This window comes from Phyllostomus hastatus, unplaced genomic scaffold (genome assembly GCF_019186645.2).
Source record: "Phyllostomus hastatus isolate PE091 unplaced genomic scaffold, TTU_PhHast_1.1 phas_contig_86, whole genome shotgun sequence".
NCBI lineage: Eukaryota > Metazoa > Chordata > Mammalia > Chiroptera > Phyllostomidae > Phyllostomus > Phyllostomus hastatus.
Window position 1 is genome coordinate 23,351,370 of NW_025333977.1, and position 22,426 is coordinate 23,373,795.

The 22,426-nt window shown below is 42.3% G+C and overlaps 1 protein-coding gene and 2 pseudogenes across 1 annotated transcript in view; 1 reads left to right on the forward strand and 2 right to left on the reverse strand.

Annotated features, from left to right (window-relative positions):
* Window positions 1-207: 207 nt before the first annotated feature.
* Window positions 208-1,708, reverse strand: LOC123826968 (annotated as a pseudogene).
* Window positions 1,709-2,280: 572 nt separating this feature from the next.
* The window catches only part of NCEH1 (neutral cholesterol ester hydrolase 1), a 57,165-nt gene continuing 37,019 nt past the window's right edge, over window positions 2,281-22,426 (reverse strand). Inside the window, exons 3-5 of the mRNA XM_045851564.1 lie at window positions 21,303-21,372; window positions 8,410-8,581; window positions 2,281-5,946 (exon numbers count right to left, since the gene is read on the reverse strand). Of these exons, the coding sequence (XP_045707520.1) occupies window positions 5,329-5,946; window positions 8,410-8,581; window positions 21,303-21,372 (860 nt within the window). The 3' untranslated portion in view covers window positions 2,281-5,328. The remainder of the gene's footprint in view (window positions 5,947-8,409; window positions 8,582-21,302; window positions 21,373-22,426) is intronic.
* LOC123826884 lies at window positions 20,412-20,869 on the forward strand (annotated as a pseudogene).

The following is a 22,426-nucleotide window of genomic DNA, read 5'->3' on the forward strand; positions in this document are numbered from 1 at the left end:
GAAAGGACTTAATTGTGGAAAGATGAAAAGAAAATCTTCACTTTATCTGTTTTCTCAAAAACCTTTTTTGCTTTAAAATTTGGCCAAGATACTTTGAATTATTAAATTTAGCTTAGAAATATTTAAATGACTTCTTTTTTTTACTTTCTGGAAAAAATAGCTGTGCATTTTATGTCTATTTTAACAATGTTTACATTACGTAAATTGTTACCATTTAAAAATACAGTAGTTATATTTTCTGTATAAAGCCCAGGATACTACAAAAGATGGAAAGAACAGGCTGACATTTGCAACATACTTCACAGCATTTAAATCCAGTGTGACATACAAGTAACATATGTGTTGCATCCATTCTGTAGTTTTCAAGTTATGGAGAACCGTATACTGAGCAAAGATCCATTCAAAAAACACTCAGTCACCAATACAAGTTTGATAATACATGTAGCAGTTTGTCTTTTATCCATGAAATCTGTTTTGCAGCATCTTTTCCAGCTGCTCATTATAAAACATATTTCTTATCTGCACACTCCCTACCACTTGTCTAAAGTTCTCTGACTCACAAAAATTAAGTGATCATTGACCAGAAGAATATCCTTGTTAGCAGCTGTCATTATAGACACAATAACATCATGTCTAATGGTGTCCTCAGGGTCATGGGACCTCAGTTTAAGACATTCTATTGAGTCCTTTGCTAAATCAAGATGGTTCATAAGACAGTGGCTAGCAAACTTCACACATTCCAGGCATATGGGTACATGAATGCCATGAGACCTGCCCAGCTGACACTGCCCAAGTGGTTTGTTTTGAGAAACCCATTCTCATTTCTTTGCCCCAAACACTTTCGCCAGCAGTTTAACAACTTGCAGGCGCTCCTCGTTATCACTGCTCTTTAGTTGAAATTCAAACTGGGATAAAACTGAGAGCAGCAAATTACTATCAATACTATAGAGCTCCAAAAGTAAATCAAAGATGCGCTCTGACAAAGTGCTGAGAGAGGTTTTCCCAAGTGTCAGAACCTGGCTTTCAAACTGGTAACACAGTATATGGTTCAACAGCTTGAGCTATCCTTTTGAGTAAAACCTTTGCCAAATCATATGCTTGCTTGTTTAAATTCTTATGGGCAGGTTCCAGATTTGCTAAAACCTTACCCAAAAGCTCTCAAGGTACTACTGTATCTCCTTCACAAATGACAGAGCTCACAAGGTCTATGTGCATATGAACTTTCCGGTTGTGGACACTGTTTATAACTGAAAAAATGTTCTGTATAGTTGTATAAAAAGCTCATGGCTATCTTCCAACTCAAAGCAATATTAAATGACTTAACCCAAACAATGTTCTCAAGTAAATAAAAATACCTGTTCAATTGTGGCCCCTTTGTATCATCTAACCCCTTCAACTTGCCTTGTTGTAAACACAAATCTATCCTTTAGTTTATCAGGCGATGTGTAAGGAGCTCCAGGAGCGTAAATCCTGAAAATATCAGCAAGGCCACAGGCTACCAGCAGGTAAACATCTTTCTCAGGACGCTTGAGGAAAAAGTCTGAAGCAAGAAGTAAAGCCAGGTTTAAACAAAGCTCCTTTTCTTCTTCTTCAGAGCCCTGGTCCACATCCACGCAAGTTGTCACAGCCATCTTTAACTGTCTCACCATCTCCTCTCGGATATTTTATCTGAGATTTCCTTGACGCCAGGAGCAAAAGCAATTTCCCATCATTGGGCTTCGTCTTTGAATGAGCCCTGAAGCCATGATGGAATATTTTTACCCCGTCGGGGGTTGAGATGATGTCTTCTCTAACGCCTCCAGTCTGGGTCAGGTGGCCCCTGGACAGGTTTCCAGGACACCCCCAGGGTCCAGCAGAGGGAGGGTGGAGTGGACTAGAGTTGTGTGAAGAGAGACTGGGGTTTGCGGCTCTGGGGAGAGAGCTGAAGGGACAGTTGCCAGAAACTCTGGGCTGAGTCCCTCTCCGGCACGGCAGAGGCCATCATTCTTAGGTGGAGCACGCCCCTCCTGGCATCAGCCTGGGAAGAAGCAGTAGCCCCACCTTCTGGTCTCTAGATAACTTCTTTGAAAACTTCTGTATTTCACAGGTTTCCCACAATATGAGCAGCACATACTCTTTCTAGACAAGAAATGAATGTCACCAAGGAGGCCACTGAGCTACCTCTCTCGAAAGGCAGCTGGAGGACTCCAGTGGGCAGGAGATTTGGGTAGAATTGCAGCTAGGAATCTGAGATACAGAGAGGAGAGAGATGGGAACCAGAAAAAGAGACGAGGAGCACAGTGCCAGATGGAGCCATTTTATTTCCAAACATGAGTCAAAGCAGACACAGACTTTCCTACCTCCATACTGGATTTTCATCTTATAAAACAGATTTGCTGCTAAAATCCTTCATAAAATCTGCCTTTCCTTTCGCAGTAGAAAAGAAGCAAAAAGTCACAGGTTAAAAGGTCATGCATAAAATATTCTATCCACCAAGATAATTATACAATAGTCTTAAATTCTTCACAGATCAATGAAAAAAAATCATTAAGACTAATAGACACTTCACTATGTTTTGCTGCACTTCAAGATTTTTTCTTCATATATTTATGTTCATATTTCACAAACAACGATATTACAAAAATGCTATCAACTTTTTCATAAAATAGGAAAACAAAACAAAGCCATAACACTAAAATATATACACATCAATCTGCAGAGCATAAACTTTAAAAAAATTAAAACAAAAAGAAGATGAACTCACCCCAAATCAAAATATCTCCAACATAAACTCTGCAGGCTTCCCAAAGGAGTTCTTAGCACTCAGATTTTGGGTTGGTGTATAGCTTATCCTGCATCTAGTGGTTCTGTGTATCATGATTCACAACTGTTATTATTACAAGGACAATTTCAAGGTCTGAGGTGGGACACAGTGCAAGTCATTAGACAGATATTCACACATATAAAAGCTTTAATGAAACTCAAGTATTTCATCAGAAACAGTGCTTGACTCCCCTCTCTTTCACTCCCCCACTCCCCTTTCCTCTGAGAGACCCTGCAGAGGTCTGGAGTCACTTACTGTCTGTAACTGCTCCAGGATTTGGCTTATCATTCTAAGGGCAATGGATGTCATTTTAAGGAAGTCTGTGCATGTATTATATTTTCTTTGCTTAATTAGAGGTAGATAACCTCAAAATAAGGTCCAAATATCAGTTCCTCCAAAGAGTGTCCAAAGCACAATATTAAACAAGGAGGTTAGCTACTAGAAAGTAAGAATTGAAATTTTAATTTTTAAGAAAAAATATCTTTGATGATGCATGTGTCTGTGTATATGGAGACAAAACAAACAAACAAACAAACAAACAACCACTGTAGAAGAAGAGGTCAATGTATCTGTCAGTCTGGAAAAAACTGTTGGAATTTATGGTTGGAAGGAACCTCATAAGTCAAGTAATCAGTTCTCTGATTTTAGAGGAAAGGGAAAAGAGACCCGGAGAGGGTGAGGGAGTTGCCTGAGCACACCAGCACACTAATTTGTACGACTATTTTTAGACACACTCAGGCACACACACACACATCCACACCCGGTTGCATTCACTTCCGTTTTGTACAATAGCTGCTACCAGCTTACACAATAAATAAAATGAACTATGCAAATTTTTGTTTGCTACTTCACGTCCAAAAGTGGGAAATGCCCATCTTTCAAATGAGCGAGAGGTTCTACTTTCTCCCAACTGATACATTTATCAAACTGTGTCATCACTGGCCTGGGCCGCTGCTCTCTGCAGCCCCTGGAAGCAGCACAGATGGAGGGAGACGTAGGAGTGGCGGGAAGGAAAGCAGAGAAACTCAGCTCACGGTGGAATCAGTTTCTAGTTATGCCAAAGATGCTCCCACTGGCAGTGAAGGCTTTACATCAAGTTCAGCTTGGGCTACTGGAACTTCTAGACTTGGTGGAAGGACATAATGAGGGTGTAGGCACCAGTGCCAGTGTATGCCCTCTGCCCAGAAGAATGTGAGCTAGTGCTCCTCTGACCGTCAAGGGTAGAGATGAGCAGTGTGGGTCTTGTCTAAGCTATAAACTATAGACTTAGATGGCTTTGCTAGGTGAGGTCATAGTTTCTAATGATCTGAATTTGTAGATGCATGTGAACATCACAATACTTAGGCCTAATGTACAGTAGTATTAATAGCTATTTTACCTTTTCCATAAAATTACATGTGGATATAATTCTAAGGTAGTTTTTAAAAATATTATTACTTTTAATATTCATTATAGACTTTATTCTAAAAAATCTTGAGCCCAGCTACATATATTAACATGAAATAACTTTAAAAATAAACATACATTATATACATACCAAAATAGCCCCGTTTGAAAGCCATGTAAGTGAAAAAGTTGAGTTTTTAAGAACAAACTAGACCTTTTATGGGTATTTTTCATAATTTTAAACTAATATTAAGTATATCTTCTTTCTGACTATGCCCAATATATACACACTTCTCTTAGTGATTTATGTCAGAAGTATTCACTATGAAAACAGTAGGTTGGTTGGTTTGTCTGTTTTCACTTGTTCTAAATTGGAAAATTTATTCCAAATATAAGTAAGTTTGGTCCCAAAAGTTCTCCTCCAAGGAGACAGCATAACCAAAAAGCTTGCAATGTACAGCTGTCCAGGGCATGTGCAACTTTATATTTTCTAATAATAGCGGTGGAAGGTAACTTTCAAGTATCATCATAATCCAACTGGACATACAGACCGTTATCTCATAAAATTAACTTAACACTCTATAGGGAGAAAGTCATTGGAGAAACTGGTCCTTGCTAGAACATCTTCACCAAAATTCCCATAGGAAACAAAGCCATCCATCTACAAGGGACAGAGGGCACTTGGTACCCAGCACTGACCTTAAAGCGCACACATTTAACAGTGCTCCGAGCTCAACGTAAACTCTAGCAAGATGAAGAAGAGCCCACACTTTCTTGACTCACTAAAGGTTACTGGATCATCCAGAGCAGGAAGTATTTCTTCTAAACAGAACTTCTTGGGGAAGGCAGGACCCACAGCTATTTTCCTCCTAGTCCTGCCCTCCGCAGCAATGGCTATTTGTAGTCGTTTGGCTAAAACAAGAAGAGAGAGACTGGCTAACTTGGAGAACCAGATGTAGGTGTTTTTGTACTTATTTTAGTAAAACATTTAAAAAAATTAAATTAACACAGGGAAGGGAACAGAGATTCCATAACTCACAAATAACAAGGGGGGAATGAGTTGACTAAAAAGTGCATGTCTTTCCAAAGCAGGTACAGGAGGTCAAGAGGGGCACAAGCATTCCAGAAATTTTACTCCTTCACAGATTTTGATCCAGCCATGTGATGTAACTATTCCTAGTCCGGATTCCCACTGAGAAGTTGGTGGGCCAGCTGGTGAAAATCATGCAGCCGTGGAAGCCATCCTCAAAGTGATCCAGGGTCACCTCCACACCTGCACTCTCCAGACGCTTTGCATACATGATCCCATCATCTCGTAGGACGTCGTGCTCACACGTCAGAATATAGGTCTTGGGGAGGTGCTGCAGGACTTCCTGGTCTGCAATGAGTGGGGCGGAACGGACATCCAGCAGCTGCGGGATCTCCCGGACAATCCTGGCGTCGCCAGTGGTCTGCATGACAGGCTTGTAGTTCTTTGTGAAGACCGTGGGCAGGAGGGACGTCCAGTTCAGACGGGCCCTGAGGGCAGCAGCCTCTTCCACGTCGAGGGAAGTGTGGTTGTTAACTATCATGGCCTGGACAAAGTCATAGTTGCCTTTGAAGTAGTCCACCCAGTACTTCACCATGACGTAACGGGGCAGGATGGGCGTGTCCACATTCTGCTGATAAGAGGGTGTGTTGAAATCTAAAGCCTGGAGGACTGGGTAAATTAAAGCTTGCAGTTTGAGCTTGCTTTTCAGGTTGGCATCTTGACTAAACTGGAAAAGAAGAAGCAAACATATCATTTTATTTGGCAGGGCTCCTTTTACAAAAACCGTACCTCAAAAAGCAGGGTAATGTGTTACTCTGAATCAGTCAAAAGGATACAGTTGTTAAATTTCAAGCAGGCAAGGTATTATTGTAGTTAAAAAAAAATTCTCATCACCAACCACCACCACCACTCTATGAAGCTACTGGGTATTTACTAAGAAAGGTATCATGTCTGCAACTTACAATTTTGAGTGAACACTTCAAACGTACATGATCTCAAAGGTTTCTACACCCTCCTTAACATATTACTTGTATCTATCCTTTGGTAATTAGCACACCTTACTATGGTACTATGGATGGATAATGTGTGAACCTTATGTAGTTGTGTATTCCCTGCAAGGTTCAAAAGAGGCAATGGCTTCCTAGGGAGAAAAAACTAGCCCAACTTTTCCAAAGGAGAAGGGTAGGAAAATGAACAGATGACAGGACTCCAAAGTGTTTCAGTAGGACCTCCTCTGATAAGCACTCAGTCTTCATGCTTCATGAGAGTGAGATTGTACAGACATAGTGCTGCCAGGGTACCCTCCACTCTGTCTAATGAGCATGTGCCCTGGAGTGAAGTCCAAATAAGAATGGGAAGGAACCTCCATCTCAGCTGACCTCCGTTCCCCTATAGCTCCCCCAAATGTGAAGGCATTGCCTTATTTTGTAATTCTACTGTCTCAAATGATTTATTTTTCATGTAACATTTAAATATAGCTAGCTAGCTCACTGTATGCCACAAACGATCTTCAAGGTAACTTTAGCCATACAATTTTGTTTTCCATGGGTCGTTAGAACCCCATCCCCAGGGAAGATGAACTGCTCTGTAAAAGCGAGGGGAAATGATCAGTAAAGTAGTATTATTGATATGTGCCAAGAATTGTATATACATCATCTCACTAAGTAAGTCCTGGCAACAGCCCCACAAATCAGATGATATTATCCTCATTTTCCCGAAGCTCAGAGAGGTTAAGGACTTGCACAGAGATAGTCCCACAGCTCCCAAAGGGGGCCTGGATTCCTTCCCAGTTCCACCTGGTTTTAGACCTTCCCCAGTGCACTGGGACTGATTTCTTACCACATTTGGGCATGTGGAAAGCAACCCTGCCAATGCCAAGTGGAGAATCAAGTTCTTTAATTATAGCAAAGGGGAAGAAACCAAGGTACACCACAGATAAAAAGGCAGATGCTACTTGAAAATATCAAGAAAGAAAAAAATTGGAGGTGAGAAGACGGAGATGCCATTCTTAAATTATTTGATATGCTACACAAAAACCGTTGCCACCAAAAGCCTTTCTGGAAGGAAAGGGTTAAGGAGCCAGGTGCTAGCTAGAGAGGGAAGCAGGCCCTGGGGCTGCAGTCGGACCCACCAGCAGCGGAACCACCAGCAGCCATGCTGGAAGCAGAAGACAAGCATGTCCACTGTCCCAGGGCTGACAGGGCTCTTGGACACAATGGGCTCCAGGAAGAAAGACGTCAGTGGGTTGAAGGAATTTACCTGGCTGTAGACAAGGCAGGTGGGAGCGATGCAGCAGGGAAAGTTCTAGGATGGGCGCATAGTCCCTGAGGAAGAAATACTCCCTACTCCTAGACTGGTTGTGGGCAACAGTCTGGAAAGATCGTGCAGAGGCAGGATGCAGTTGTATCTACAGGCTGGCTTTTTTTTTTTTTTTTTTTTTAACGAGCCACCTGGAAGGTGATTCAGAGTTGTAACACCCACTCAGGAATGTGAGCCATCTTTTCTGGATTGGGCCCCAGGCTTGTCAGCTGATTACCTCTTCCCTCTTCCTCCCACCCTCGGGCCTGCTGTCCTTTAACTTAGGACAGCTCAGAATTTTTCTCTTGTCAAATCCACAATGGGAAGAAAATGTACTTATCTTTGAATTTATACAGCTGCCCGGAATTTGGTTTTCAAAGAATTTAACCAGGGAAAGCTCAGGTTTATTATTACATTTCAAGTGGAAGAACCATTTAATGTTGTCTTTCATATAAAAAAACAAAAACAAAAACAATGGGAAACACTTTTTGAATTTTTAATTTGACCCAAGGTTCTAAGGAAACAATCTCAGCAATTGGAGTTCAGACAAAAATCCCCTGTTTTGGAAGTCCAACATGGAGAAGGAGCAGGAAATGCTTAATTTTCATGTGTTCCCTGAAGAGCAAGGGAGGCCTCTAAAAGGTTAGGCCTCTTCTCATGTTGAATGTCCCCAGAGCCTTTTCAAGTACTCAGAGATGACCTCTTTCAGTGACCCCTCTCCTACTTCGGAAAGACCTCTGAGCGCTCTCCAAGCTCAGTCACCTGAATAACTTGGCTGCACAGTGACCAGCCTGGCTGAGCCACTGCCATGCGTGGTGGACCATGCACTTGGTCTCTTGGACATCATCCTACACCCTCCTGCTGCCAGCACCTCAGAGCAGTCTGTTGTTACCTGTTGGCCCAGGGCAGCGGCCAAATTCCCACCAGCACTGTCACCAGAAATGCCAATTCTGCCTGGGTCAACCGAATACTTCTGTAAAACTTCTGGCTGCAGAAAATACTTCGTGGCCCGCACAACATCATGAATTTGCTCAGGAAAATGAACCTTTGGAACCAGCCTGTACCTGTGAAGACAAAAGTTGTATTTATTGCAGGACTTACTCTTTACAAGACATAAAGTTTAAGGAGACACTGGTTCCTTTTGATGCCAGAAATAAACAAGTAAGGAGTTGAAATAAAAATAAAAATAAACCATTCATTTTCTTGCAAATCAAATACTTAGTTTTAAAATGTAATGATTTTTTGTATTATCAATAATTCTTCCTCTTTTTTTTTTTTACCATCAGCCACCAAACCAAATCAAACCAAAACAAACATCTACTACTACCAATGCAAAAATGAAACTTCAAAGTAAAAGGCAGATGTTGATAATATTAAGGTATGGATAGAACCACAACAGACCTTGAATTTTATTTCTGAAAGTCAGTGTTTCATTCATAACACCTCTGGGTTAGAAGGTGACTCCGCAGCATTAACCACATGGTATTCTTCATGACTGACTTGTTACAGGTAGTCAAACTGTCCTCGACTAAAGCGGCCATGCCAGTCTGACATGAAACCCAGGCAACGCATTCACTGTCTGGGAAGCTGAACCTAAAGTGCCAGTTGTCAACCAGCAAAAAGGAAGCCAAATCTGCCTGGCAGCCCAGGGTGGGCTCTCTGGGCACCTCTGGCGCTTCTCCTACTGCCCTTCTTTTCATGATTAGAGTCCCTTTGGGATCCTACTCTGATCATTTTGTGGGACTCATATTCCCTTAAGAGTCCAAAACACCCCCCCCTAGTTTTCTCAAATGCCCCATGTAATATTACAAATTCATATTTGGTGGTCTTGTCTGGGAGAGTCCTCTCAGCCTCCAATCTCCTTCCTTATTTTCACTCACCCTTTAATCCTTACTCCAGGGTTTAGCCTCCTCCAGCCAGACTTCCTTGATTATATAGTCTCTCTGTGTAAGACAGTGTAGTTATGCGTGAGCTAGCTACTATCCCTTGATACTTCTATGTGCTGGGGGATATCACTGTTCTTACTGTCTTATCTCGAAATGATTTCTTTATGTATTCTCCTGAAGAGTATGTTCTCTAATATCAGGGACTATATTTTATTCATCATTGTATGTCCAGTATCTATCAGTGTGCTAGGCACATAATCACCCATTCAGTAAACCTTATGTGAGTATTAATATACCTTTATTTTGCAAATGAAAAAACTGATGCACAGAAAGTTACAGTATTTGATTTGTATTGGGTTGGCCACGAAGTCCGTTTAGTTTTTTCCATGAAATAAAAGACACATCTTTCATTTTCACTAATAACTTTATTGATTTGTATATTTTGAGAATGTGGCTATTTCTCACTATTGGGTTCTAGTGGGTGGAGGCCAGGGGTGCTGCTAAACATCTTCTGATGCATAAGACAGCCCCACAGCAAAGAATTATTTGGCCAAAATGTCAATAGTACCCACAAACTTTGTAAACCACTTTTGACACATTTGATCAGTCAAATCAGCACCTTTACCATACACTGCACAAATCTTTTTAGCATTTCAGTTGTATTTTTTACCTTTCTTGAAATCATAAATTATAATACACTGAAAATGTTTAATATTTTCTTCCATCTTCAATATTTAAAGGGTTGCACAAAAATTCACCAATGTTGATACTTCTTTAAGATTATTTATTTATTTACTTGTTTGTTTTTAGAGAGAGGGGAAGGGAGGGAGAAAGAGATGGAGAGAAACATCAATGTGTGGTTGCCCCTCATGCGCACCCTACTGGGGAGCTGGCCTGCAACCCAGGCATGTGCTCTGGCTGGAAATTGAACCAGTGACCCTTTGGTTTGCAGGCCAGCGCTCAATCCACTGAGCCATACCAGCCAGGGCAATGTTGATAAATTTTTAAAAAATGCACACAGATATGACAGGTGTCACAATACAATCTCACAAAATTGTTTCAAATGAAGTTAAAGACAACTAAGCACTACTAGAGCCATCGTACGGAAGAACTAAATGAACTTTTTGGCCAATAAATAAGTCTAACACAGATCAAAACCAGGGCAGGTAGAAACTTCTTTATTAAAATGTAATAATAGTTAAGAACTCAGGTCTTTTGATTTCCATTTTGTAATTAGCATTGCTATTCTCAGAAACTAATTTTTTCTAAGCAACTCTTACAAGGCCATTCGTTTCCTCCATCTAAAATCCAGCCATTTAACTAACTTGCTTCAACAATCAGTGTAGATACAGTTAAATGGACAAATATTTGTGAAATACTATCACATAAATAATAATTTAGATCTGGTCATTCAGGAATTACTACATTTAAAAACTGTACATGCAATAAGAAATTCCTTTAGTGGTTGCCTTATAGCAGATAAAATAAGTTTTCTAATTTCCTTCTTATTTTTTCATCTGTGGTGATCAGTCAATCATCCAAAACGTGTTTTTCTGCAGCTGATTTCCACTGTGTCTTAAAGCTGCTGCCACAGCATTCCATTAGTAATAATGGGTGAAAGGATTATACCATTTCGTCCACTAGGGGGAAACATCTCACAAGATTCCATACACCCTCACTTCCCAGGTGAAGGTGCAATTTTTTTTAACTTGATTACTAAGCTGAATTCTTAATTCTATCAATGAATTAAAAGTGAATGCATTTTATGACTTCAATTGTGAAAGTAAATATTTTGTCTCAACAAGATTCCACATATCATGATAAATTGTTTTCTTGGTGGCCCAGGAGGTCAGAACATAGTCTATTAGTATACACACATGAACTAAATTTTCAGCTGTTGTTTCCAAAAAGGTCTCAGTGACTTTGAATAAAGAGAAATTGTTCATCTAAAAAAAGTTCTACCATCTCCAACCTTATCAGGCAGTCAATAACTGGTTCAGATAACAGAGTAAACATATTTAAAAACAGGTTAAATAGGCTATCCCCTGCTGGCATAGCTCAGTGGATTGAGCGCGGGCTGCGAACCAAGGCATCACAGGTTCAATTCCCAGTCAGGGCACATGCCTGGGTTGCAGGCAACATCCCCAGTGGGGGCCATGTGAGAGGCAACCACACATTGATTCTCTCTCTCTCTTTCTCCCTCCCTTCCCCTCTCTAAAAATAAATAAATAAAACCTTTAAAAACATAAAACAAACAGGTTAGAGTGCAAAAGCCTTCGCAGCACCCTTAAAGACCTCCCAACCCTTCCCATCCCCTTGTTCAAGCTGGAACATTGTCTAATTGTATTAAGAAAGGACACTATTTTCAGACTGAAGAATGCAGTGAAACTAGATATTTCTGAGGTCACCAATGTAAGCTGAGCCTTCAAAGGAGCTTGAAATTGACCAGAGGAATATAACAAAAGTCCTGTAAAATCTTTATAGCCATGGAAAACTGACAATCAGGAGGAAATTCATCAGCGGTATAGCCAAAGAAAGCACGCAAAAATATACTTATCTGCTGTTTTTGTTTAAAGCTGTGTCCCTGAAAAGTACTGAAAAAGGACTCTGCCTTTTTTTTTTAACTTGCAGGTCTTGAGTAAAAGCACCTGGTGAATTCTAGCAGCTGCAGTCTCACCTTCCCCAACTCACTGCAGGGATAGAGGACTCCACAAATCTAGCTCTAACTGTCTATTACTGTGCATGCCTCCTACTAGATGAACAAAATTCAGTGTAAACTCAGGAATGAGGTTCAAACAACTTCATAAATGTGTACATTCTATAAAAAATATGGCAGTCCTGCTAAGTGAGGCACCTCACCGAGTACTCTGCAAACACGTCGCACTCAAATCTCAGAGCACACCTGTGGGTTTAAGGATGAAAACAAGGAGGATGTGTAACTTGTTCTACAACAATTAGTAAGTGGCACATCCTCGATGTGAATTCACAAATGACTGGGAAACCCATGTGGACTCCCTCTTTTAAAATATTCCTTCTTCCACACTCACAGCTGTTTAATAATGAGTATGTGTGTTCTCATTGACCTACCAAAGCAGCAAATTCTCAAAACTGGAGATTTTGGACACCCCAGAATGTTCCTCATGATTTCAATGGTTTTGCAATATTCTCAAAACAAACCACCAGCAGAATGCCTGGGCACACGGTACATCTTGTGGATGAAAAGGGTATTATAATAAATCATAAACTCCTAACTGGGCAGGTTATGGTGGGTTGTCACGCCCCAGGCCTATAAATTCTTTGGAAGAAGGTTTTTAAGCCAGTCCTGTCTATTGTTCTTGTGTATCTGGTTTGACATATCTTTGAAATGCCAGAAGAAATACTCCTCAAAGGTGTAACCACCCTCAAGAGAGTACACATAACCTTGTTAACTATCCTCTAATCCAAACCCTGCCTTGCTTTTTCCCACCTCCACGTCATCTTTTATTTCCTCCTTAACTCCAAAAGCGGAAGAGAAACCACAAACTACCATTCTCTGGGGTATCTGAGATCCTTCTCGACAACAGTCATCAGTTTTGGCTCAAATAAACTCCTAAAAAATTCTCTGCAGGTTTGGGCATTTCTTATGTTGACAATCTTTAATGGCATTCTTTCCTCCAAACAAAATTTAAAAGATTTATTTTATACCTTTTACATATAAAATGTCATATAACACTATCCGTGGTGAGGAAAGTAATAAGCCATATGGCTTTAACAACATAAACTGTTCTTAACCCACCTACTTGTCCGGCACAGCTCCAGGGACTCCACTTCCTGGAGCCCACGCACAGCTCAGTTTCTCAACTCTGTACACACCATGGGGTGATCCTGGAGGCTTTACAAAAACACTCAGGTTTGAGCCCCACTGCAAAACATTCCAATTCATTGGATCTGGAGTGGAGCCCAGCATAGCTATATTTGAAGAAAAATCTCCCCAAGTAATTCTAACATGCAGCTAATGTTCAGAAATATCACTGAGTCCAGCCACTTTGTCACTCTTGTCTGAACACATCTCCCTGTTCTCATTTCCCAACACATTGGTGACTGTTTCCATCCCCTAGGCCCTTCTGCCCGCAGCAACTCATCAAGTGTTCTGGCCCTTTAGGTCTCATTTCAAATGCCACTCTCTCCGTGAAACCTTCTGAGAGCCCAGCAGAAAGAAACTCCCCTGCCCAGAAGCGCTGGAAGCCTCTCTGACAACAGGTCATAATACGGACACCTCACCATGCTCTTGCAGTGGCGGAAAGTGAGAATCAGGCACTGGAGGGCCTGATGTGCGCCTGCCTGAAATGATCAGCACCCACTTTATTAACAGTGACAGAGAGGTGGAGCGATGATCAGTAAAGGCTGATAAATTGCTCCTTAAGTCAAAGGCAGGTGCTGTACACGAGCCTGCAGTTAAGGGGAAATGGAAATTGTTCCCAGCCTGTGGAAGTTGAAGCCGTGAATGTCACTTGTGTTCTGGTGACATTGAAATGGACATCCTCCCTCAAAATAACCTAACCTGGAAACACTGTGGACAATCCTGTACTGTGGACAAGGACACTGAGTTCTCTTCAGGTAGTGCCAGTTAGGTGAAAGGTATATGCGATATTCTAGAATGAAATTATACTCCTGTGAGATTCAGCAGGGGGGAGATAACATCTCATTCCTTCTTTTGGCCTCCCCCCCTTTTGTCCCCTATTCATCATCTCCCAAGAGGAGCTCAATAGATTCATCTTGAGAATAAAAAACTGTTAATATTCTCTTCAGTCCTAGAGACCCGTATCTTCAGTGGGGCTATGGGAAACAAATCAATACCTGCATCTGTGGTGTGCTCTCTGTGGGAGACATACCCAGAGGAAGAACCTATTTATTCCTCTAATAGGTAGATACTTCCTTTCCATTAAAAGACCATATAATGAAATTGCAAAAGTGGAAGGATTATGAGTGGATTATTTCTCTTCTTATTCTTAAAATGTAGCTTGGTCATAAAGGTTGAAGAAGGGTCCTTTCTTCTGATTCTATTCTCAAAACTTGCTCCTTGATATAGCTTTGACCACCAGATGTTCAGCAAGGGAGAGTTGAGATTAGCAAAGGCTTGGCTGATTGGGTAAGAATAACATCCAAAAGAACTGACATGTGTTTCACCAAAACCCTAGGAGTGGTTGAGCCTAGAATTGTGATCCATTCAAAGGATGCAATTCTCTGATACTCTGTTTACTGTTTAAGACTTCTTGAGTTCCATCTCCACGGGCAGCAGGGAGCTCCCCAGATTCTCCAGATGTGTCCAGCTGCCTGCTCCCATTCAGATGCAAACCTCACCTTTCACCTCCAGTCCACAGGTGACTCCAGAAGCCCAAGCAGGCTTGGTGCCATGTCCTTCTGACCTCCTCTCTGTGTCACTTCAGAAGCTAAACATAGGTCTGTGGGACTCGGGTGGGAGTGAAACGAGGCTTCACAGCCTCCCAGTGGTTTGCAGTCACAGGCAGCCCTGTAGCTGCAGCACAGGCCTTCTGTAGAGCTCCAGTGCCTGTGCCCCCAAATTCTAAAAGACCAAAACCACAAGAGAACCTGGGGGATTTTTATCAGTAGAACGTCTACAAAGGAGATGCATTAAGTTAACGATAGTGACAAGAATAAAAGAAGCCACAACATTATCTTTCTGTGCTATTGAATTATTTGCAGTGCTGGCCTTTGGGTTTGCTCAGGGTATCCTAGAGTGAGTAGAGCAAACCCTCCCTTTCTTGGAGGGGAACCTTAGGGACTTGGTCTGCCCCTTTCCAGGGCTGCCCAGGCGGGACTGATGCATGGGGACTTCCCCACTCAGTACTCATAATTTTATGGATAAAAAAACCAGGCATAACTATCCCATTTTTTTATAATTCTACAAGCAGCAAACTAAGGTAAGTGTTAGGTTCGGCAGAGTGAGGGGAGAGACGACAGGAGAATAGGCAACAAGTTTGTTGGATTTGACCAGTGAGCGAGCTGCTACGGAGTGGGCGAGTCCGAGCAGACCCCAGCAGCGAGGGTACGAGGGTGGGCGTTTTTGTGAGTTTAGGGTTGAGTCTTAAGGGGTGGGTCAGTGTTGAAGCATGAGGTAAGCTGCCTAGGAAGAGGGTTATGGTTGACTAGCTTCTGTATGATACAAGGTTATTGACAAACCTAGTGTTTAGCACAGGCAATGTTGTCTAGTCAGGTACAGGACAGGATGAACAGGAACTGTGGCCACAGGCTAGGACAGTGAAGGGTGGGGCAGGAGTTCTGGGAGTATAGGAAGCCCAGTGTAACCGCAGACATTGCTGGATGGATTATCAGGTAGCAGACCACGGGGCAGGCAGAATGGTGGCCTCTGCCTCCTATAGTAAGTACTCCAGCTTCTTTCCTGCCTCCATTAGCAATGTTCTTCTTTCCAGCTCTGCAAAGTGTTAAGTTCTCTGTGTGTACTGCCACTGGCACTTGATGGAATGGGACTAAAGCTCCACCTGTGTCAAATGGAGAGCTGATGAGTGTAGTAAAGATTTAATGAAAAGCAAAATACAACTTGAAACTGATTTCCACATCCAAGAAAGCCACAGAAATGCTTTCTAGAACTTAATAGAATTATGGATTGAATAAAATTTGTTAAATAAAATTTAATAATATCCAACATGCCAATTCGTTAGCTTACATTTTATCTTAAAAAAAATTAAATCTTCCTCTTCCCTTATGTTTTATGGTTCTAGTATTGTGTCTTATATAAACTGCAGATAAAAAGGTACCATGTTACAGATAAACTACAGTGAACTTTATGAAATAAGTTTATGAATATAAAATAGGACCTCCCTAGATTACATAAGTGAGGATGAGGCAGGAGACAGCAGAGGAAGAACTCTGAGACTGCAATACTGTCACTGGCCAGCATTTAGCATCCTGGTTGCCAGGAAATGCCTTTTACCAATTAGGTAGAATAAATAGTAAACCAAGGCAGGGAGGAGGAAGGAGACAAGTCTCATGTTAACTCAGCAGTGTTAAACCTGGTCTGATAATATTGCCAGGTGTCCCAATATCACAAGAAACATTATGTTAGCAAGAAAGAAGGAAAATCCTTGAAATTCTATGTAACATTTCCACAATCTGGGAAAGAAAGCCCTGAAACTGTGCTTTTATCCCAAGGCCTGAATATAGGAGAGCATCCCCGTTGCCCAAGGACAGAGCCCATAAAACAACTTTGGTTAATTGCCTACCTCTGGTCACTATCTGTTTTACGAGGGTGTCCCTGATGCTTACAGAAAGAGCCCATAAATAACTTTGGAAAGTGCCCCAATTTTAATTAACTGCCTCCTGTCATATATTTGTTTTACAACAAGATAAACAAATGGGGTATGGAGCAAGATAAGGATTTGGGCTAATAGACCCCACACATACTTACGTTTGGGTAGTCACATTCCCCCAGGAAAGACAGCACCACATTTACCCGTTAATCAATATGTAACTTTTTCCCCTCCTATCCCACCAACTATATAAGCCCTGAGAACAAAGGACTCTCTCTCTCTCTGGCTCAGGGTGCTCTTGGCTCTCAGTCCACAGGGCCTCTGGCCACCCGGCCTCAGGCTGCCCAGGGGCTTGCCACCCTGGTCTTCAGCCTCTCTTGCTTTTCTCACCCTGCTTTGCCCTGAAACTTTGCCTTTCACCTCCTACTCTACCCAGTCCTGTTCTCTTCCATGGGAATGGGCCACTAATAAACTGATTACGTACTACTAGATTTGCTGATATATAATTCTTTACATGCATCAGCAAGGAGAACCAGGTCTCTTCCATCAACAAGGACATATCTATGCTTCTTCCATATTATAAGATGCACTCTTTCACTTATTTAACAATCACTAAGTGTTAAATAAGTGTTAATTATTGTGCAATTATTATGCAACATAGCATAGTGTTGCAGAAGCTGCTGAGTAGAAGTCATGGCCTGTTTCTCATACCCTGAGGCCTTTGTCTGCACCTCAGTTGCTGGGTCAGTCCTCAGAACCTTGAGCCAGTAACATGAACTGAGGAGTTCCAACTCCCAGCGCACGCTTCACTTAAGGTGATTCTATGACCAGGGCTGCCCCCAGCCCCTAACTACCAGCTTCCTCAGCTTAGAACCTTCCCCAAAGCCCCGCCCCATGTGAAGCAAAGCCAGCACACCACCACCCACTCCCGCGGGCCCCAAAGATCAGGAACAGCTGCCTGCAGACAGCCTCCCTGCTAGGAGAAGGTGAAATTCCAGGAAGGCCAAGGGTCCACCAATCTCCTGAAGACTCTCAGGATTACCCACCCTTATTTCTTCATTTTCTTGGTCAACGCCAGAAGTGTAAGTCTCTCCATCTGTCTTCTCTCATGTTTTATTCCCTTAATGCTCTCTGCCTCCTCCCCTTCCTCCCAAGCCCTCTCATCATACCACTTTGGATCTCCACAACCAACTCCCTTTCTCAAACTAGGTAATCCTCATCCTAAGGACCTCTATTCAAATATGACTTACTTCAAGACAGCTTTTCTGACTCTTCAAACTAGGTAAGGTCTTACCTATTAGATGTCTTCAAAGATCTTACTTATTAGATGCCTCCATTACTAGTTACCTCCTACTTCACATCACTTATCACACTTAACATGACTTGCTCAAGGTTTATTTTCTCACCTAGATTGTAAACTCCATGAGAGCAGGTATGATGTCTGTCTTACTCACATTGTATGTAACCAGAACTTAACCTAGTCACTGGCACATAATAGGAATTCAACAGATATTTGTGGAATAAAAGAAAGAGGTAGGACATGAGCAGTGAAAAGAAATGCGTTCCCAAGTTAGGCCTCTGAAGATACTTTCCAAGAGAAACATCATGATCATACGATGTTGGCTGTGCCCTAATTAGGGCACAGGCTCTGTGGTTCTCTGTGGGCTGGCCAACCAGGATGCTAAGCATCTTAGCTCATTACTTCTGCAAAGAAACATGCTGTAAGTTTCAAACATATGTCGATAAATACATCTGTAAGTTGGACCTCTGCATTCTGTGGGCACAGCACTAACCTTCCAGACCTGTGTAGCACTTTGGGTGTCTGATGCCCTTTTACCTCAGTTGCCCAAACGGATTCTCGTGACAACTCTCTGAAGTCATTAACCCAACACAAAGCATATTTGCCCAGCATGCATGTGCTAAGCCTCGCACTGGGTGATGGGGACCCCGAGGAAAGAAGACATGATTTCTGTTCCCAGCAGCTCACATTTTAGACACACAGAAAGGACCCCTAACCCCATTTTGCACGCGAGGTTGAATGACTTGCCTGAGGTCACACAGTCAGGAGCGATGGTGCTTGCCCACTGCTCTGACGCCTCCTAGCTGACAAACTTGTGAATGCTACACTGCATAGGTTAGGCCCAATGGAAAGCCTTCCATGTTTTAGTTCTTTTAAAAAAATCTTCAAAAAATCTCATCCACCTTTCTGTGTTTTATGATAAGCCTAAGAACACCTGTTTCACTTGAAACAGATGCCGACAGGTGGAGAAGGGCAGACAGGAAGAGCTTAGGCTTGTTGCCAGTTGCTTATATTGAAGTCCTGGAGGGAGAGGCCGGGGTGGAGAATCCTCATGGTGCCAAGTTTCTTCCTTTCCCCTGGGCCTTAGAGGAGCTGGAGCCACACAGGAAACCACTGAAGGGGCTCTGAGGGGTTCCTGGGCACTGAGCTGTAGGGCCTGGCTCCATAATGGGGCTCAGCTGCTTCAACAGCCCCTGCTTCCCTCTGGCCAGCAGCCCAGGCCAGATGACATCACCGTTTACATGAAGGTTCCTGGATTGCAAAAGTCCCTGAAGGCCGCTGAGTGATCTGGGAGACCTCACTGAGAGGAAAATCTGCTGAGGAAGCAACCACCCTTCCCTCTGTGTGACTCTAGGGATTCTGGTCACAGGGTCAGAGCTGCCCAGATGATGCAGGAGACAGCCCTGGTGAGGGACCGCAGGAGAAAGGATCCTCTTAGGTCTCAGGTCTGGACTGGGGACAATCAGAAGATGAGCAGCGAATGGGGGAGCTGCTGGCAGGAAGAGGCAGAGGGACAGGAGACTGGACAAGCTCAGGGCATGGAAAGTGAGTGATGTTGCCATAACACTGTCACACTGTCTCTCAGCATTATCGGTTTCCTTCAACAGTGGCCTGACACTGTGCCTTGGGGACAATCCACCTGGCTCAGGTCTCCATCCGTCCTTGTGACTAGCTAGCTATGGGACCTCGTGCAGGATACTTAACTTCTCGGGCCTCATTTTCCTCATCCATGAGGAAAACATCAAAATACTTATCTTGGATGATTTATATGAGAATTAAACAGGACTCTTTATTCATTCATTCCACAAATATTTATCGAATGCCCACTATCTGCCAAGAATGTTTCCAGGCACAAAGATCAGCCATAAAGGGGTAAAATCCCTAAAATCTCTGTTCTCACAAAACTTGTGTGTTTCCATTTAGCACAATAAATACTTAATAAGTTAAACATATGATCTGTCAGATGTTGATGACAGTTCTGGAGAAAACTAAAGCAGAGGAAAAGGGGGCTGCACTTTTTAACAGGAGGGTCAAGGAAGGCCTCGCTGACAGGGTGGTACTTGAAGAAAGGTCTGAAGGAGCAGAGACAACTACACTATGGCGTCTGCACGCTGTCTGCCTCGGAATGGGCCCCGTGGTTTTCCTATTGTTGCCATTGCCACAATTCTCCTACGTATTCACGTGTTTCTTAGTTTCCCAGAAAGATCACTAATAAATAATTTGTAGAAACAACTCAAAATATCGATATTAATACTGCTGATAATAATGATGATCATAATAAAATCTGTTGAATGCATTCCTGCTTACAGGGTCTGAGTTACGGAACCTGACTCCAGGAGAATAACTTACAACTCTGGGTTGTAGGAGAGATTCTCTTAAAATGCTGACTGGTTGTCAGTGTTTGAAAAAGCAGTAGTGACAGGCTCTCTGACTTCCCTGCATGGGGAGCAGCTCTCCTGCCACAGCCCCTCACCCTCTGAATAGGTGTGCCTGCACCCAGTGTGTCTCCACCCCTGCCCTGTTCAGGGACGCCTCTCAGCTGCTGAGCCGGTCACTGTCTGCAGTGGTGCTGAAACGACCAGAGATGCAGACAGATGACAGCCTCGGCAGCTTGGCGGCCCCACGTCCTCTGACCTCACTGGTTTCTTAGCTGCAGCTTCAAAACCAGTGCCCTTTCAGGGACATCGACCCAGCAGCCAAGGTCGCTGGGGCTGCCACAATGGGGTGGCTGGCTCTGGGCCTGGAACTGGGGCTGTCTTTGGGAGCCTCGTCTTTGCTGAGGCCAGGGACCCTTCTCTGAAGCAACGGCTCTTCTATGCCATTCTGGGCTTTGCCCTCCCAGAGGCCCTGGGGCTCTTTGGCCTGGCTGGGGCCTTTCTCATCCTCTTTGCCATGTGAAGAAGCCATCTTCACCCCCCACAGTTCCTTCTCCCATGTCTTCTCTGCCCTGGATGTTCCTTTTCCTGTACCTTCCTCAGCTACCTGGGGAAAGTGGTTGGCTCAGAGTTTGACAGAAGACAAATAAATACTGTATTAATAAGGAAAGTAAGGCAGTCATCAAATTTATATGCTGTAGGTAACTACTTGTATATTTCCCTCAATTTCAATGAATTCCTTTCTAGAAGTTTCCAAAACTAAAATAAAAATATAATATGAGGCATTATAAAGTGAGTTCAAGAAATTCTAAGTTCCATCAAAAATCATTTTGTGTAACCTTGAGAAAATTGCCTCACCAATCTGGACCTTTGTTTTGCATTTTATATTATCACTGGTAAAATAAAGTAACTAGTTCCTTCTTAAATTTTTTCTATGACTAGTACTAATTACTTACTCAATGGAGACAATGACAGCATTCAGTTCCTCAGCCATTGCTGTACACAGTTCATCATAGTAGCTGATTTCTAAAAGAAACAAAGGGGCAATCACTATTAAACCAATTATTTAATACTGTCTTTTCTTAAATTCTGCTGTGGATTGCTTTTAGACTTGGACCTAAGTTATTAATAGTAAAAAGCAAATGGGAACATATATCTCCTTAATACAGTTACACGTACAAATGCAGAACTTAAATCAAGTTTTTAATAAAATCCAATTACTATAAAATAACAGGAAATCCATATTAGATTATGTTTGAATGTGTTTTTAATGAACTAAACATTTATTTTATAATGGACTACAAGAAATGCACCACATTAATTCTGATTTTATAGCTCTTCAAATGTATGCTTTTCCAAAAATCACAGCACATAAACAGTTTTCTTCTTAGAACCATAAAAATTTTCTCCTTTAACATCCTCATTTGCTGCAATTCAGGAAAGTCACCAATTTGAAGAATATGGTATTTTGTTTAAACCAACACATAACAAACTAGAATTTTAAGAACTCTTAGCAATTCTTAGAAAGAGGGTCCAAAAGTTTGCAGTGACAGAAACGATTTTGTAATGTGAAAAAGCCATCCCTTAGCTGTTCTTTCAAAATATTAAGAACAGATCGTGCCAACAGAAAGCCACATAATGACCTTATCCACAGGCCTTCCAAGGCAGTCTTAGACTCAGAAGTTTCATAACTACGTAGCCATCTACACATCTCCCTCAGCCTGAGCTCTTCCCCTGGCAAAAGTGATCAGTCAGAATTATGTACAAAAGGCCAGATTGACTCATGATCTATACCAGTCCCCCTACTTAAACCCCGGACCTCCAATATAATGTCTCACCTGGCAAGTGCCCAATGGCACAGATTCATTCTTTTCTAGGAAGAATATTCTGCCTTATGCATTTTTGAATCCCCATCACCGAGCACACATGAGGGGGACTGAAGGTCCAATTGTGCACACAGCCCAGGTTTTGTACCGGAAGTCCTGTACCCCAGGGGACTTCTCAGTCCTAGGCTATCTTATGTACTCAGTAGACATCTACTGGAAATGTGAGCAAATCAACAACTAAAAGAATAAATGAT